The following is an 18,254-nucleotide window of genomic DNA, read 5'->3' on the forward strand; positions in this document are numbered from 1 at the left end:
GTAGCTGCTGCTTTGGCAACAAATACTGCGGTGATGTCGGCTCAAAACAAAAGTGACATAATTACCCAGCTAGCACAGTGGATCTGGGTCGATTCCGGTTGAGAGTCAGACTCGGCCGACATCATGTGGCCCGAGTCTGGGCTGCCCTCGGCAGTATTACTTATGGCTAGGATGCGGGGATTGAGCTCGGGCCGATTCCGGTGTGAGTTATCAAGGCCCAAATATATTACTTGGGGCTTGGGCCGATTGGACGGTGCACCATGCTGCTTTGTTGACAAAATGACAGAGCGGCACAGATTACTGTTCCTTTTGAGAATGGAGCTCACTCCCCGCTTTGATTGGTGGCCTTCGGCTCAGCATAATCGAATCTGCCCAATGAAAGACAAACACACACACTGTGCTGCCAGTCACAGTGTAGGGCACGGGATGCTAATGAAAGGTTAAGGGTGAGTAGCGAGCGAGAGAGGATGGAGGAAGCTTGTTAGGGCATCTTGTTTACGGCATGCATTATCTGAATTATATCTACGGAGGAGCGGCTTCTATGGAGGAACTTCGAATGTCTTTGAACTTCAGAGTCCAGAGTTGGTTTAACTTTGGATCAGAGCAAACGTTAGCTAGCTAGCTAGCTGACAAGCTTGTGTGTATAGAGCAGCACTATAATTAAAAACACTACATTTTTGTAAATCACATTTGAAACGTGGTAACTATAGTATACTTAACTAGCTTTGAAAAAGTAAATCCATTCTTCTCTAATTAAACATCTCTCCCTAATTTCTGAATTAAGCTTGTAACATCGTCTGTAGGCTACATTAACCTACGCTTCAGAGGGGCGGGGCAAGTATTCTACACACACGCACACCCAATGGCTGGCAGGCAGAAGCTGGAATACGTTTCTGAGTGACAGAGTGAGGGCTTTGTATAGGCGCTTTGTTGTGATTTCTCTGGGACTGGAAATAAATGGCCGGAATATAAAATAACATTATTAACCGGTTCCCATGCTTTTAAAATAATATCTCTGTTCCAGAACAGTATATATCACTTTTTTGATTTTCGGTTCTAGTTTTGTTCCTCAAATAACTTTGTTTGTTTGAACTGTGGGACTGGGACTGGAAATAAATCCATTCCCAATAAAAAATAATCCAGCCCCTGGTTTGTATCAGGGTGAACAAAACATTCATATGATGTTGCAAGAATGTTCAAACAAAAAATGTATTTGTTTTCTTTAGCGGTTCCCAAAATAGTATAAAGATGAGCAAAAAAGGTTGTCAAAAAAATCTATATTTTTAACAAGTTTTTTTTTTTCTCAAAAAGGGAGCTGTCAAAAGTATTGAAACCTCTAAAGATTCTTATAATTAACATCAAACAAAATTCAATCTGCATTAACATAATTTTTAAATCTCAGTTTAAGGAACTGTATTGTGACATTACATGGCTTCCTGTTTCACTGGGGTATAAAAAATTAAAATCCCTTTGTCACCCATCACCATAGGGAGAAGGCAAAAAACTGAATAAATGAAAAGAGACAAATGGTTGTTGACCTTCATAAATCAGACAATGGGTACAATAAAATATCAAAAAAAATACATACACCACTTACCACTATTAGGGCAAAAAATAAGAACTTTAAAACCACTGGAACATTGGTAAACTTGCCTGATATGGGATGCAAGTGTATCTTGCGTCCAATATAAAAACCTATTCATTGGCAGAGATTAGTATTTTGTATTCGTTGAGAGCAGTCAATGTAAAATTATACTGATAGGATATTCAATTTTATTATATTATAGAGTATTATATTACATAAATAACTTTACAAGTACTCTTATATAGGGTTCTATTTGAATTTGAACAGTGCTGTGAATATGCAAGTATTTCATCAGGGCTCATCACTAACAAAACCAACCAGGTGTCTTTATCTCAGAGAAGAGTTGCCTATAGTGTCGTGTCATTCCTCTTATTAATGAATGACAAGACTTCAAGGGATGTTCAGGTGCTATCAACCTGGTGTCCATCTGGCACCAAGTGGCTGGGACAGTAACGTCATTTTTTAATTACAATAAACTACGGTGTGCAATCCATTGTTCATCTTCAAGAATGTAAAGTGGTTTACCAAGAAGTTAGTGATGCTATTATAACAATCAGTTGTGCTTTGCAACTGTTCTCTATTGAGTTTACTAGGCATATTCATAAAGTCATGAGTGACACATCACACAGCCACTAATGGACCGGTAGGCTACTAATTGGTGCAGTCAGGCCTAAAACTCAAATCCCCACTCTGCAAAATCAACACCAACCTGCATCAGTTCCTAGACAAAAACGTTTTAATTTATTTTGTCATATTTTGGTTAAGGTTACAGGTTAAAATAATGATATTCAGTACATATATTCAGTTCATATCTCATTTCCATATAGTTATGTGTATCGTGGCCTACCTTCTCTATAGGAGTAGGATATTCTATTTTATTCAATAAGTCTTATAATTAGACATTTTCAAGAAGAGAAGTGTAGGTCTAGGCCTAAAAATGTATGGTTTAAACTCGACTTTAGTCTACAGTCGGCTTCGTTAGCCTCACTACTCAGAACACTATCTTCGAGCTATGAGTAAAACTATAATACCCAGCATTCCATTGCCACCTACCGGAAAAGGAAAACGCATGGATGTATGTGTTTACAATCTTTCCTAACAAGCTTAAATTCGCAGCTGCTGTTCCCCATGAAACAAGTGTAGGCGATACCGACAAGAGAAAATAATGACACATTTATTATTTGCTACTACTCATTTAGTACGATATAACAGAATGTGTTTGTTTCGTACTTGTAGAACAGGCGGGGTAGCCAAATAATCTGTCGCATCGTCAGGCCACCCACCCACCATATGCAGCAGTGATTTTTAAGAAGTGGGACAAGCGAACAGATGGCGCATCTAGGCTGCGCGCGACAGGGACACCTACAGTGTTGAAACAGTGTTGGGTATGAACAAGGCAGCTAGTAAAGGGGTGTTTTATATAGTCTACATCTTTGCCATTTCTGAGTGGATTGGATAATATTACATCGCAGGATTTCCTACTGCCTCTGAACCGTTGCTTGAGCCTACTATACTTTGGCGCGGGTATTGGAAAACACGCAGTGACAGGGCCATCGCCACCGGTAGCTATAATCAGAGAGGGGAAGAGGCGAAGCGAAGCCTTTGCTATAATCTCCTATTTGACGCCTCTCTCAGTTGGTAAACAATGGTTGACAACCGTTATGCCACGGCTTTGGTTATCAGCTGTGTGCTCAGCGTGCTGGCTACGGTGTACCTGTCTGTAGCGGTTGGGACGCAGCACTGGTACCAGTACACCAGTCCCCCGGTGCGTGGCGAGGCCAACGTATCCGAACTGCGGTCGCTGCATGATGAATTCATGGAAGGGGAATTCGATGAGAAGACCTACAGCGACACGCTCTTCCGTCTCAACGGGACCATAGGCCTCTGGTGGCGCTGCGTTCTGGTGCCATCTCATACCCACTGGTACAAGGAGGCAGGTATGGTCAACCTAATCTCCTCCCATAAACTCAGTCAACACGGATTTCCGCAAAATAATTTGGCGATCCAATCCATGGTTTGTGAGGGCATGATTTATGCTTTTTTTCTCAATTTCTCTGTTTCAGATCCAAAGATGGTAATGAAGTGTGTTAGCTTCACGTTAACACAGCAGTTTACCCCGAAGTACAAAGAGCCAGGGAACCACAACAGTGGAGAGGACATGCTGCGGACCTGTAAGCCTGTATTAATTTATTTTGCAAATTGCAATGTATTGATCTGTTACCCCACCCAGCTTCTGTGATATGCTATGCATGCTCAATGCCTTATGCCAGGGGTCACCAACTCCAGGCCTGGAAAACAATTGGGGTGTGCAGGCTTTTGTTCCAACACAATATGAACACAATTGATTCACCCGGTAGCTCTCCAGGACCGGAGTTGGATCACCCTGTAGCTCTCCAGGCCCGGAGTTGGATCACCCTGTATCTCTCCAGGACCGGAGTTGGATCACCCTGTATCTCTCCAGGACCGGAGTTGGATCACCCTGTATCTCTCCAGGACCGGAGTTGGATCACCCTGTATCTCTCCAGGACCGGAGTTGGATCACCCTGTATCTCTCCAGGACCGGAGTTGGATCACCCTGTATCTCTCCAGGACCGGAGTTGGATCACCCTGTAGCTCTCCAGGACCGGAGTTGGATCACCCTGTAGCTCTCCAGGACCGGAGTTGGATCACCCTGTATCTCTCCAGGACCGGAGTTGGATCACCCTGTATCTCTCCAGGACCGGAGTTGGATCACCCTGTATCTCTCCAGGACCGGAGTTGGATCACCCTGTATCTCTCCAGGACCGGAGTTGGATCACCCTGTAGCTCTCCAGGACCGGAGTTGGATCACCCTGTAGCTCTCCAGGACCGGAGTTGGATCACCCTGTAGCTCTCCAGGACCGGAGTTGGATCACCCTGTAGCTCTCCAGGACCGGAGTTGGATCACCCTGTAGCTCTCCAGGACCGGAGTTGGATCACCCTGTATCTCTCCAGGACCGGAGTTGGATCACCCTGTATCTCTCCAGGACCGGAGTTGGATCACCCTGTATCTCTCCAGGACCGGAGTTGGATCACCCTGTATCTCTCCAGGACCGGAGTTGGATCACCCTGTATCTCTCCAGGACCGGAGTTGGATCACCCTGTATCTCTCCAGGACCGGAGTTGGATCACCCTGTATATCTCCAGGACCGGAGTTGGATCACCCTGTAGCTCTCCAGGACCGGAGTTGGATCACCCTGTATCTCTCCAGGACCGGAGTTGGATCACCCTGTATCTCTCCAGGACCGGAGTTGGATCACCCTGTATCTCTCCAGGACCGGAGTTGGATCACCCTGTATCTCTCCAGGACCGGAGTTGGATCACCCTGTATCTCTCCAGGACCGGAGTTGGATCACCCTGTATCTCTCCAGGACCGGAGTTGGATCACCCTGTATCTCTCCAGGACCGGTTTTGGATCACCCTGTCTTATGCCTATACTTCAGTAATTAATGGCTTATGCCCACATTGTGTGATATGCATTATGCAATGCATGAATAACTTATACCTGGCATCTGTGATATTCATTAATAGACACAGTATCATTGTATGCACTTGGATGCTCGTGCTTTTCTATCTGAATTGTGTGTGAGAGGTTTTTACTGCTTGCCTATTGAGTTCTAACTCGGATCCCTATCTGTGTGCAGACCTGTGGAGGTGCCAGTTCCTGCTGCCATTAATCTCCTTAGGTCTGGTGGTGCTGGCAGGCTTGATAGGGTTCTGTGCCTGCCTCTGCCACAGTCTCACCCCCACCCTGGGCATAGGAATGCTCCACCTACTGGCTGGTGAGGGATTTATTAAACATTGTATTGTTCTTATCATTCTCTTCTTAAGCAATAAGGCCCATGTGGGTGTGGTATATGACCAATATACCATGGCTAAGGGCTGTGCTTAGATACGATGCAACGCGGAGCCTTAGCCGTGGTATATTGGCCGTATACCACAAACCAAGAGGTGCCTTATTGCTATTATAAAGTGGTTACCAATGTAATTAGAGCAGTGCAAAAAAAATTTTTGTCATACCTGTGGTATTCGGTCTGATATACCACAGCTGTCAGCCAATCAGCATTCAGGGCTTGAACCACCCAGTTTATAATAAGTTGTACCCTTCTTCATTGTTGCCTAGCATTTCAGTGCTAAGCACCATGGCTATTGACCATAACTTTGTTCTACTATCGTGGAATAGTGAATTCGATAGCTCTCACATACACTGGTTCAGCGTTTCCCAAACTCACTCCATTGTTGTGCACGTTTTGGTTTTTGCCTTTGCACTGCACAGCTGATTCATGTAACTGACTCATTATCATCTATTTCAAACATAAATTTGTTTCCTGTGCCACTAATTCCAAAAAGTTTTGGGACACTGTAAAGTCCATGGAGAATAAGAGCACCTCCTCCCAGCTGCCCACTGCACTGAGGACAAGAAACACTGTCACCACCGATAAATCTACGATTATCAATAATTTCAATAAGCATTTTTCTACGGCTGGCCATGCTTTCCACCTGGTTACACCTACCCCGGCCAACATCTCAGCACTCCCTGCAGTAACTTGCCCAAGCCCCCCCCCCGCTTCTCCTTCACCCAAATCCAGACAGCTGATGAGCTGCAAAATCTGGATCCCTACAAATCAGCTGGGCTAGACAATCTGGACCCTCTCTTTCTAAAATTATCAGCCAAAATTGTTGCAACCCCTATTACTAGCCTATTCAACTTCTCTTTCATATCGTCTGAGATCCCCAAAGATGGGAAAGCTGCCGCGGTCATCCCCCTCTTCAAAGGGGGAGACACTCTAGACCCAAACTGCTACAGACCTATATCAATCCTGCCCTGCCTTTCTAAAGTCTTCGAAAGCCAAGTTAACAAACAGATCACCGACCGTTTCGAATCCCACCGTACCTTCTCTACTATGCAATCTGGTTTCCGAGCTGATCATGGGTGCACCTCAGCCACGCTCAAGGTCCTAAACGATATCATAACCGCCATCAATAAAAGACAGTACTGTGCAGCCGTCTTCATCGACCTGGCCAAAGCTTTCCACTGTGTCAATCACCGTATTCTTATCGGCAGACTCAATAGCCGTGGCTTCTCAAATGACTGCCTCGCCTGGTTCACCAACTACTTCTCAGATAGAGTTCAGTGTGTCAAATCGGAGGGCCTGTTGTCCGGACCTCTGGCAGTCTCTATGGGGGTGCCACAGGGTTCAATTCTCGGGCCGACTCTTTTCTCTGTATATATCAATGATGTCGCTCTTGCTGCTGGTGATTCTCTGATCCACCTTTACGCAGACGACACCATTCTGTATACTTCTGGCCCTTCTTTGGACACTGTGCTATCAAACCTCCAAACGAGCTTCAATGCCATACACCACTCCTTCCGTGGGCTCCAACTGCTTTTAAATGCAAGTAAAACTAAGTGCATGCTCTTCAACCAATTGCTGCCCGCACCCTCCCGCCCAACTAGCATCACTACTCTGGACGGTTCTGACCTAGAATATGTGGACAACTACATATACCTAGGTGTCTGGTTAGACTGTAAATGCTCCTTCCAGACTCACATCAAGCATCTCCAATCCAAAATTAAATCTAGAATCGGTTTCCTATTTTGCAACAAATCCTCCTTCACTCATGCTGCCAAACATACCCTCGTAAAACTGACTATCCTACCGATCCTTGACTTCGGCGATTGTCATTTACAAAATAGACTACATCCAGTTTGCTTAGTAGAGTGTTCTATCACAGATCCATCCGTTTTGTCACCAAAGCCCCATATACTACCCAATACTGCGACCTGTATGCTCTCGTTGGCTGGCCCTCACTACATATTCGTCGTCAAACCCACTGGCTCCAGGTCATCTATAAGTCTTTGCTATGTAAAGCCCCGCCTTATCTCAGCTCACTGGTCACCATAGCCGTTCCCACACGTAGCACGTGCTCCAGCAGGTATATTTCACTGGTCACCCCCAAATCCAACACCTCCTTTGGCCGCCTTTCCTTCCAGTTCTCTGCTGCCAGTGACTGGAACGAATTGCAAAAATAACTGAAGCTGGAGTCTTATATCTCCCTCTCTAACTTTAAGCATCAGCTGTCAGAGCAGCTTACCGATCACTGAAGCTGTACACAGCCAATCTGTAAATAGCACACCCAACTACCTCATCCCCATATTATTGTTTACACTCTTGCTCTTTTGCACCCCAGTATCTCTGCTTGCACATCATCATCTGCACATCTATCACTCCAGTGTTAATGCTAAGTTGTAATTATTTCACCTCTATGGCCCATTTATTGCTTACCTCCCTACTCTTCTACATTTGCAAACATTGTACATAGATTTTTCTGTAGTGTTATTGACTGTACGTTTGTTTGTGTAACTCTGTGTTGTTTTTGGCGCGCTGCTTTGCTTTGTCTTGGCCAGGTCGCAGTTATAAATGAGAACTTGTTCTCAACTGGCCTACCTGGTTAACTAAAAGTGAAAAAAAAAAAAAAATGCAACTATCCTTGAGATCATGTTTTAAGACTCACCATTGATACAACAGTAGTTGGAGGAAAAAGTCATCCTTGATTTCTTTTAGAAATATTTTAACAATTGCATATGCCTGACCCCTCCCTCTCTTCCTCCTGCTCTCCCTGCAGGGCTGTGTACTCTAGCCACAGTCTGCTGTTACCTGGCAGGGATGGATCTCCTCCACAGGGTCTCTGTGCTGCCAGACAAGGTGGACGGCTCCCTGGGCTGGTCTCTCTACCTGGCCCTCATCTCGTCCCCGCTGCACATGATGGCTGCCGCTCTTCTGGTGTGGGCGGCACGGAGCCACAGTCAGAACTACTACCGCATGACTGCCTACAGGGTAGCATAGAGACCAGGTCTGCTGGTGCCTGACTATCTGTTTTATATAGGCACATTTCCAAATCAAAACCATAACTCCAACCACATGATACTTGTTGATCTTGAAATAACTGAATAAGAATATAGAAAATGCTAATCTTTGCCCTCTGATAGGCTACTGGGATTTTCACCCTATTGCTTTCACACAGTTGCTTATCCAATCATTTCAGATCTATAAAAGTGCCTAGTGTAGGGGTGAGGAGTTGACATTGGGAAACAGAGTGACCCAGAACAAAATGTACCATTGGTTAGACCAACAAGCATATAATTGTTTATAATAGACTTTCCAAACCGTAACCAGCCACAGTCAGAGCTGCTTCCAGTCGACTGCACTAGCAAGAAATATTATTGGCCCATGTTTGGAAAATCAAACCGTTCTGTAAGAAATATGTTTATGGCGATTGAAGTTTAGTCCAAACATTTGAGTAACATTTGAGTACAGTACCAGTCAAAAGTTTGGTCACACCGACTCATTCCAGGGTTTTCTTATTCTACATTGTAGAAAAATAGTGAAGCCATCAAAACTATGAAATAACACATATGGAATCATGTAGTAACCAAAAAAGTGTTAAACAAATCAAAATATATTTTCTATTTTAGATTCTTCAAAGTATCCACCCTTTGCCTTGATGACACCGTTGCACACTCTTGGCATTCTCTCAACCAGCTTCACCTGGAATGCTTTTTAAACAGTCTTGAAGGAGTTCCCACATATGCTGAGCACTTGTTGGCTGCTTCTCCTTCACTCTGCGGTCCAACTCATCCCAAACCATGTCAATTGGGTTGAGGTCAGGTGATTGTGGAGGCCAGGTCATCTGATGCAGCACTCCATCACTCTCCTTCTTGGTCAAATAGCCCTTACACAGCCTGGAGGTTAGGGTTAGGGTTGTGTTGGGTCATTATACGGTTGAAAAACGAATTCTAGTCCTACTAAGCGCAAACCAGATGGGATGGCGTGTCGCTCCATAATGCTGTGTTTGCCATGCTGGTTAAGTGTGCCTTGAATTCTAAATTAATCGCAGACAGTGTCACCAGCAAAGCCCCACCACACCTCCTCCATGCTTCACGGTGGGAACCACACCTCCTCCCCCATGCTTCACGGTGGGAACAACACCTCCTCCATGCTTCACGGTGGGAACAACACCTCCTCCATGCTTCACGGTGGGAACCACACATGCGGAGATCATCCGTTGACCTACTCTGCGTCTCACAAAGACATGGCGCTTGGAACCAAAAACATTTGGACTCATCAGACCAAAGGACAGATTTCCACCAGTCTAATGTCCATTGCTCATGTTTCTTGGCCCAAGCAAGTCTCTTCTTCTTATTGGTGTCCTTTAGTAGTGGTTTCTTTGCAGCAATTCAACCATGAAGGTTTCACATGGTCTCTGAACAGTTGATGTGTAGATGTATCTGTTACTTGAACTCTGTAAAGCATTTATTTGGGCTGCAATTTCTGAGGCAGGTAACTAACTTATCCTCTGTAGCAGAGGTAATTCTGGGTCATCCATTCCTGTGGTGGTCCTCATGAGAGCCATGTTCATCATAGTGCTTGATGGTTTTTGCGACTGCACTTGAAGAAACGTTCAAATTTCTTGACATTTTACCGGATTGACTGACCTTCATGTCTTAAAGTAATGATGGACTGTCCTTTCTCTTTGCTTATTTGAACTGTTCTTTCCATAATATGGACTTGGTCTTTTACCACATAGGGCTATCTTCTGTATAACACCCCTACCTTGCCACAACACAACTGATTGGCTCAAACGCATTAAGAAGGAAAGAAATTCCTCAAATAAACTTTTAAGGCACACCTGTTAATTGAAATGCATTCCAGGTGACTACCTAATGAAGCTGGTTGAGAGAATGCCAAGAGTGTGCAAAGCTGTCATCCAAGGCAAAGGGTGGCTGCTTTGAAGAATATCAAATATATTTGTATTTGTTCAACACTTTTTTGGTTACTACATGATTCCATATGTGTTATTTTATAGTTTTGATGTCTTCACTATTATTCTACAATGTAGAAAATAGTAAAAATAAAGAAAAACCCTTGAATGAGTAGGTGTGTCCAAAGTTTTGACTGGTACTGTATTTCAAAATGTATTTCGACCTTAGAAGAACCTGGACATAGCCAGGACAAATGGAAAAATATAAGCAACAAACATTTCCTTTTGAGTGACAATCTATAGAAAGTTTCATATTGTTTGTTGTGGTTGGATATTTTGTATGTAATTTGTTGATTTTAAGAGATTTTTTTTGTGTCTTTTATCAGGAGTATTATTTTGATTGATTTGTAAGATTCTGCAGAACTTCTTAGGAATGTATTACCCCCACATTACAGCTGGGTTCATAGTGGCCAATGTCACTTTGTTACGAAGGTTCTGTTTTGTACACATGACGTTACATTCCGTTGTAGACTATTGCTCACTATTGACTAGATGTGGTTCATTTGATTTATGTTTCATTTACATAGTGTTACTTTTTGTTATTTATGTCTTTTTGGTTTACTTAATTTATTCATTTTTACTATCACCTACAAATGCCACTTCTATGGCACAGGCTTGTATTAATAATCTCAAAGAAATACAAAGATTAAACTGTGAACTGTTAATACTAATTTATTATGTCAAGAATGTATTTAATGTGGTCGTGTGAAAAATGTTAATGATCCTTTTTCTTTGAATACTAGTTATTTTTGGATCATATTTTTAAATGCTTTGCAATGAATGCATTATTCTTAGGCCTGGGAATTTAATCTGATTTTAGTCTACAATGTACAATTAACTGTTCGCAAGTGAAGATTAATGTCTGACAAATACCTTGATCAACCCTTGACCGTCAAGAAGAATAGAGTACTTTGGAAACATGTTAATGTTAATTGTGTGTCCATAAGGTCTATATACATGATATGACAGCAGTCAATGTTTCATGAAAACGTATGCGTTATGAAAGGTAAGATTTTATGAAAGAATGTGGACTTAAAAGTAGCTGATGAGTCAAGCTTTTTTCAAAATGATGTCGATTCTTCTTCTTTTTTCAATATTTAAAACAAATGGTTCTAACCATATTTTCTGCCTGGCAAATGTAGTTCATATAGCAAATGATATGGTATGTATGTGCTTCGGTAAATCTATTGTGAATGTATTTTATTATTCCCCCAAGAGATATCCTGGAGTAACGAGCAATGTGGAAAATGTTGAATTGTGACCTGATGATGTCATACTAGGTTTGTGTGTATTGAAGCGTTTATCAGCAAATGCTGTCATTTAAATAAAGGATTTTATTATACATTTTTGAAGTTCATAACATTTGAACAATGTGTCTCACTTGACATGACAACCTTATTCCTGAGGTGTGTTTTGAATCTACTGTTCATATCAAGAACTTGAAATTAGCTCTGATTTGTATTGTCCATTTTAGTTAGTCACTCTCCTCTCCATATTCCATTAGCTACTGATAGCCTTTGTCCTTCATCTCCTCTTCCTCCTCAATTTCTTCCTCTTTCTTCTGGCGCACTTTTCCTCTTTCCCTGTTCTATTTCACTCTCCAACCAGATGGACAGTATCCCCACACTTCTCTGTCTTGCCAGGGAGAGAGCTATGCCCTTCTCATAGTACGCACATTCATTAATGAAGAATGGACAGAGAGGCTCAATCCCTTGGTACTTTCGTGTCTCTCCAGAAGAAATCTGGAACAAAGGGTTAAGTTAAACAATTTAAAGGCAATGCTACCGAATTCTAATTGTGTGTATGTAAACTTCTGACCCACTGGGAATGTGATGAAAGAAATAAAAGCTGAAATAAATCTTTCTCTACTATTATTCTGACATTTCACGTTCTTAAAATAAAGTGGGGATCCTAACTGACCTAAGACAGGGAATTTTTACTAGGATTAAATGTCAGGAATTGTGAAAAACTGAGTTAAAATGTATTTGGCTAAGTTGTATGTAAACTTCCGACTTCAACTGTATCTCCAACAGTGCAGTAATACCTAACAATACAAAACAATACACACATAAATCCCCCCCCAAATTTTTTTTAAAAGAAATTAAGAAATATCAGAACGAGCTATCACAACATCGACATACAGAGAGATGCCATCAGACCACTAAGCTGTTTGACCACCATGGCAGTAAAGAAGGCCACCTCCTTATTTACTCACCAAAGCCATCCTTGCCTACAGACTCGAGAGAATACTCTTCATTGAGGGAAGGTCGAAGTGAATGAACCTCACAGGTATGTAAGAATTTTTTTTCCCTCTGTGAACCCCCCCCCCCCCCCCCCCAATGTGTCAATCCAACAGTGGTAAGCCTGACAGAAATCACCTCAACATAACAATGTGGGTGAGATCATAGGAATCTTATTTCTACTGTGATTGTGTGTATCATCAAAATATATCTGGTTCAAAGCACAATGAAGGCTACTAATTGTTGGAGACAGGCCAACCTCATGTTCTACACTACTGAGTTAAAATATCACAAGTTGTACTATCCCTCGTCACCTTTCCTTCATCCATATTGATATTTTTAGAATAGGATATAACTATCCCATCTTTTCAATCAGCGCAGATCTACTCTAATGAGAAATTGCATTTCAAACGATTTGACTCCATCTCCTCTTTGAGTATCTGTTAGGATAATTTGCTCTTGCCTGCAGGTATCTGTAGATGTGAAGAAAGATCCAATCGCAGTCCGAGTAGGCGATGAGGCACAGGCCCATGTTAGCGGTAGTGTTGTGGAGGTCAAACACCAGGTTCATTGACTCTGGACTGCCTTTAGGACTTAGCAGGGAGTTCAGCTCCTGGGGGAACGCATAGGGGATTGTGTTTGTCACTAAGAGGGAGAGAAGCAGGATGAATCAGAACCTAGCCTTTTGGGGCCCCAATGCAACATTTGGTTGGAGGGCCCCCCACCTCACAGCAAAACATAATTTCCTACAATTCTACCCATTTTGAACCAAAGTGTTCGTTGCTATGCTGGTTGCTTGGCTCTATTTTACCTCGTAGCCGTCGCGAAGAAAAGAGAACACGAGCAGTTCTAGTTCTATTTCACCTCGTAAGCGTTCAGTCAGTCCGCTCAAAATTATGACATCAGAATTGCTCTCCAAGGACGGTGTTTTTGACGGTAACAACCTGCTGCTTCAGAGGATCGAGAAAAAAATGGAAAGTGAACACTCTTTCTTTGCCATATATTTGTCTTCATATAAGTAAATATTGTTAAATAGGAAGAAAACATTTTAACTGTTTTTAGATTGACGTTGCTACTGTAGCTACTGTACTTATTTACCTCAGCCTGCCTAGTCAGCTAGCCAGCTAGCTAGCCAGACAGATTTGTTTAGCTAACGTTAGCTAGCTAGCATACGTACTGTAGCTGTTGTTGTAGCTTTCTGTTTGTATGTTGCTTACACTTCAATGGCATCCCTCGAGGAGATTTTCTTCTATCTTTCCAACCAGGTGAAGTACTATGAAGGCACGACTGATCTCGACAAGAGGGCGCAACATTCAGAGAAATTCACAATTCAGGGTAATGTTAACTTTTATTATAAACTGAGTGGTTAGAGCCCTGAATGCTGACAGCCGTGGTATATCAGACGAGTATGACAAAACGTTTATTTTTACTGCTCTAATTACGTTGGTAACCAGTTTTTAATAGCAATAAAGCACCTCCGGGGTTTGTGGTATATGGCCAATATACCATGGCTAAGGGCTGTGTTCAGGCACTCTGCGATGCGTTGTGCGTAAGAACAGCCCTTAGCCGTGGTTTATTGCTTAATTAGAAAACTGGACGGATTTAACTACATATGTACAACAATTTTTCAAAAAACATTTTCCATCTAGCTAGTTAGTCATCTACATGTTGCTAGCTATACATATAGTTCAGTGGAGGCTGCTGAGGGGAGGACGGCTCATAATAATGTCTGAAATGGGGTAAATGGAGTGGTATCAAACACGTGGTTTCAATGTTGATACCATTCCATTGACTCCATTCCAGCCATTATTATGAGCCGTCCTTCTCTCAGCAGCCTCCACTGGTTTAGTTATATGTCTATCATATTGAGGTATCTAGCTATAAGAAAACCTGATCAATCAAATTGATAGGTGTACGCAATTATGGTAATTCCAAATGCCCTTAACTAGGTGTCTTTGCTAGACAGACACAGAGAGAGTGCTTGAAGTAGGCTATACCATTTTAAAGTGTTGAAAGTACATATCTCCCATTTATACCACTGCCCTAATCCATCCAATTTTCTCCCAGTAAAGTGTAACCTGTGTGTTTGCTTGTTTACGTCTCTGTGTCCTACCCTGTTCCCTTTAACTCTGCTCCTGTTCTCCAGGACCTAGACTTGGATCCACCTGATGTCATCAATTACCAACCACCCCCCAATTTTCATTACATCATCTACAGCTGCTGTTATTGTCATGTTGTCATTGTCTGTTCTAAGAACGTTTTCTTGCTCTATCATACTGGCCACATGATATGTGAGATTAACTAAAAACACTAGCGCTGCAAACACTCAGAACAAAGCAGTGCCTGGACTTTGCAGTCTCCCTCTTCAACTGGGTGGCAGGTAGCCTAGTGGTTAGAGCATTGGATTAGGTAACTGAAAGGTTGCAAGATCAAATCCCTGAGCTGATAAGGTAAAAAAAAAAAAACTGTCTTTCTGCCCCTGAACAAGGCATTTAACTCACTGTTTCTGGGCTGTCATTGAAAATAAGAATTTGTTCTTAACTGACTTGCCTAGTAAAATTTTAAAAAGTTCCCGTTCTGAGACTGGTTGCCTGTTGAGAACAAGTGCCAAGCAAAACCGTCACTCACCCCACATCCACTATATTCCACACACCAGAATTAGTATTTTAGTCTATGATTGCCATAAATTAAAATAAATGAATTTTTTTATTTTACCTTTATTTAACTAGGCAAGTCAGTTAAGAACAAATTCTTATTTTCAATGACGGCCTAGGAACAGTGAGTTAACTGCCTGTTCAGGGGCAGAACGACAGATTTGTACCTTGTCAGCTCGGGGATTTGAACTTGCAACCTTTCGGTTACTAGTCCAACGCTCTAACCACTAGGCTACCCTGCCGCCCCAAATGACATAACGCTACCAAACAATATCAAAGTTTATGTTTTAAAATCTTAAATAGTGCCAGCTTCACAGTTGTTCATTGTAGGTTGTAAGGTATCCTTTGATTGCATTTATTTGTTCCACAATATCCATTGTTTTATCCTAGGATCTACAATAGATACATATATATTCAACCACTAGGGTGTGCTGATGAGCTATGGGAGATAGAACAAAAATGAATCATAATAGAGGACCACTGAAATTATATTTTTTCAGTGTAGATAAGGGAAGGGCAGGTTCAAATAAAAACATGACGGCCAGACATGCAAGTCTATGAATAAAATGGATTTAGATGGAGTGGGAATTAGCTGACTTTGTGATCTGTAAAGTAAGTAACTTTAATGTGTCAAGTAGATTACACGTTTACTTTGCCATTTCTCGAAACGTAGCGACGTTGAAGACACGGATTTCACGTTGTAACGTTAACGAGGTAACCAAAAGTAGTTCGAAGTAATGTTTTCATTTTATTAGCTTAACAAAATTAGTTTAAACAGCAAAATTGTCGCGGAAATGTGCCTTGTTTGAATAGCGATGATGAAAATAACGTAATTTAAGCTGTAATGATCTCCAAATTTTTTATCATTAGGTCATCACCGTTGATATAGCAACAGACGCTAATAGTTTATTGAATTACATTGTGACTCCGATGGGGACACTTTTTGGCCGCGGAATATTATTTGTCATGACAGGCCCTCTGGAGGTCAGGGCCTTTGGGCACGTGCCGGTCGTTTTTTCGGTCATGATTACTACAAGTTTAGATAGCTGGCAAGACTAACTACCAATCTAAAATGTTGAAGATGGCATGGCTAATTGAGTGACTGACATAAGCAAGTGAAAAACTGCTGATGCACAACCAATTTTTGAAATTGCACCTGTTGTATTCAGACCTGAGAGTCAGGGTCGTCAGACCTGAGGGTGAGGGCCATCAGACTTGAGGGTCAGGGTCGTCAAGGGTCAGGGTCGTCAGACATGAGGGTGAGGGCCGTCAGACCTGAGGGTCAGGGTCGTCAGACATGAGGGTCAGGGTCGTCAGACATGAGGGTGAGGGCCATCAGACTTGAGGGTCAGGGTCGTCAGACCTGAGAGTCAGGGTCGTCAGACCTGAGGTTTGTGCTGGTGAAACAGCGGTTCAGATCCATCTCCGTGTATCTCTGACATTGCTGAACGGAGCGCGGGGTTGGACATCACAGTCACGTGATCGTCCTCCTCAACCTTCTTCCTCTTCTGCTGTCTCACCAGGTCCTGACAGCTCGTTTGTGTAACAGTATAACTTTAAACCGTCCCCTCGCCCTGACACGGGCGCGAACCAGGGACCTTCTGCACACATCAACAACTGACACCCACGAAGCGTCGTTACCCATCGCTCCACAAAAGCCTTGCAGAGCAAGGTGCAACACTACTTCTAGGTTTCAGAGCAAGTGACGTAACTGATTGAAACGCTAGTACCCGCTAACTAGCTAGCCATTTCACATCCGTTACATTTGCAAGGGTACCACCACACACTGCAACGCGGGACACAGTCGGCAACACCAACTCCCTTCCATCTAAAGGATGGCAGAATTACATTATAACAAATTACTTAAAAATATAATTTTAACAGCATCAACCACATTTAGAAAAGTCACCTGTACTAACAGTGTTCTGTTTCTTGATACAGTAGCTCACTAGCTTGGTGTTACAGTATGACTAGTGCAAATATATTTGGCTGCCTTGTACCCACACCCCACAGTGACTTCTAGTTCTGTCATTCCCGCCTGTTATTTGTTCTCCAGTGGGAGGTATCAAAGACAACAGCTTGGTGACGTAGCAGGTAAACAACCAACAAACACTATAGAAGCAGAAATCCATAAGAAATCATGGGTTCAAATTCTTACCTTGGCTTCCTTTCCTGTTCTGCAGCAAGGTGTTAGGCCAACTACACTCACCGTGAATGTTTAACCTTTGAACTTTCCCTGTAATTAAATCCCCAAACACACCCTCACTGAATGGTTTGAAATTAAGTGAACGTCTGGAAGGGCTGAATCTTGATTGAGATTTACAGATATTGAAACCTTACATAATACGTAAACCAGTGTGTAGATCCGTCCTTCACAAAGATACATTGAACTATTCTTTTCTTGTTTTAAGGATATCACACTTCTTACCCTTGCTGTTATTTTTCCCTTCCCTCTCTCCTGTGGTTCACCCCTCCCACCCTCTCTCTGGCTATCATGCAGTTTCACTGATTCAGCACTCACCCCCCCCCCCCTCTCTCACTCTCCCTATCAATGGTAATGCACAGACTGCGCCGGCCTGTTATATTGTGCAACCCCCCCCCCCCCCTCTATGTCCTGCCTCTCCAGTAGACTGGAGATACTGCACCATCCCTTTCACGCAGCCCCTGGTCCTGACTGCTCTGAACATCTAGCCGCTCAAGAGCACCCTTACCTGCCGATCTATAAATGAAGTCTCCGTAATCTAGCATGGGTTGGATCGTCATCTGAATCAGGGTTAATGTGGCAGCTGGGGTAAAAGAGGAGCGACTACGATAGAGGAAACCAAGTCTAGATTTAACCTTAGCCTGCAGCTTTGATATCTGCTGAGAGAAGAACAGTGTACCGTCTAGCCATACTCCCAGGTACTAGAATGAGGTGACTACCTCAAGCTCTAA

The 18,254-nt window shown here is 42.8% G+C and overlaps 1 protein-coding gene and 1 pseudogene across 2 annotated transcripts; one reads left to right on the forward strand and one right to left on the reverse strand.

Annotated features, from left to right (window-relative positions):
• The first annotated feature begins 1,807 nt into the window (after positions 1 to 1,807).
• LOC139534732 (claudin domain-containing protein 1-like) lies at positions 1,808 to 11,768 on the forward strand. Of its 2 annotated transcripts, XM_071334137.1 has the most exons (4): positions 2,456 to 3,522; positions 3,649 to 3,756; positions 5,248 to 5,385; positions 8,231 to 11,768. In XM_071334137.1, the coding sequence occupies exons 1-4, from the start codon at positions 3,231 to 3,233 to the stop codon at positions 8,449 to 8,451; spliced, it is 759 nt and encodes a 252-aa protein (XP_071190238.1). In that variant the 5' UTR covers positions 2,456 to 3,230; the 3' UTR covers positions 8,452 to 11,768. The 2 variants fall into 2 exon arrangements, with proteins under 2 accessions (XP_071190237.1, XP_071190238.1); XM_071334136.1 differs by having other exon boundaries at positions 1,808 to 3,756.
• Positions 11,769 to 12,130: 362 nt separating this feature from the next.
• On the reverse strand, positions 12,131 to 18,083 carry LOC139533369 (N-acyl-aromatic-L-amino acid amidohydrolase (carboxylate-forming) A-like; annotated as a pseudogene).
• Between the last annotated feature and the right edge of the window lie 171 nt (positions 18,084 to 18,254).

This window comes from Salvelinus alpinus, chromosome 11 (genome assembly GCF_045679555.1).
Source record: "Salvelinus alpinus chromosome 11, SLU_Salpinus.1, whole genome shotgun sequence".
In the NCBI taxonomy this organism is placed as follows: domain Eukaryota; kingdom Metazoa; phylum Chordata; class Actinopteri; order Salmoniformes; family Salmonidae; genus Salvelinus; species Salvelinus alpinus.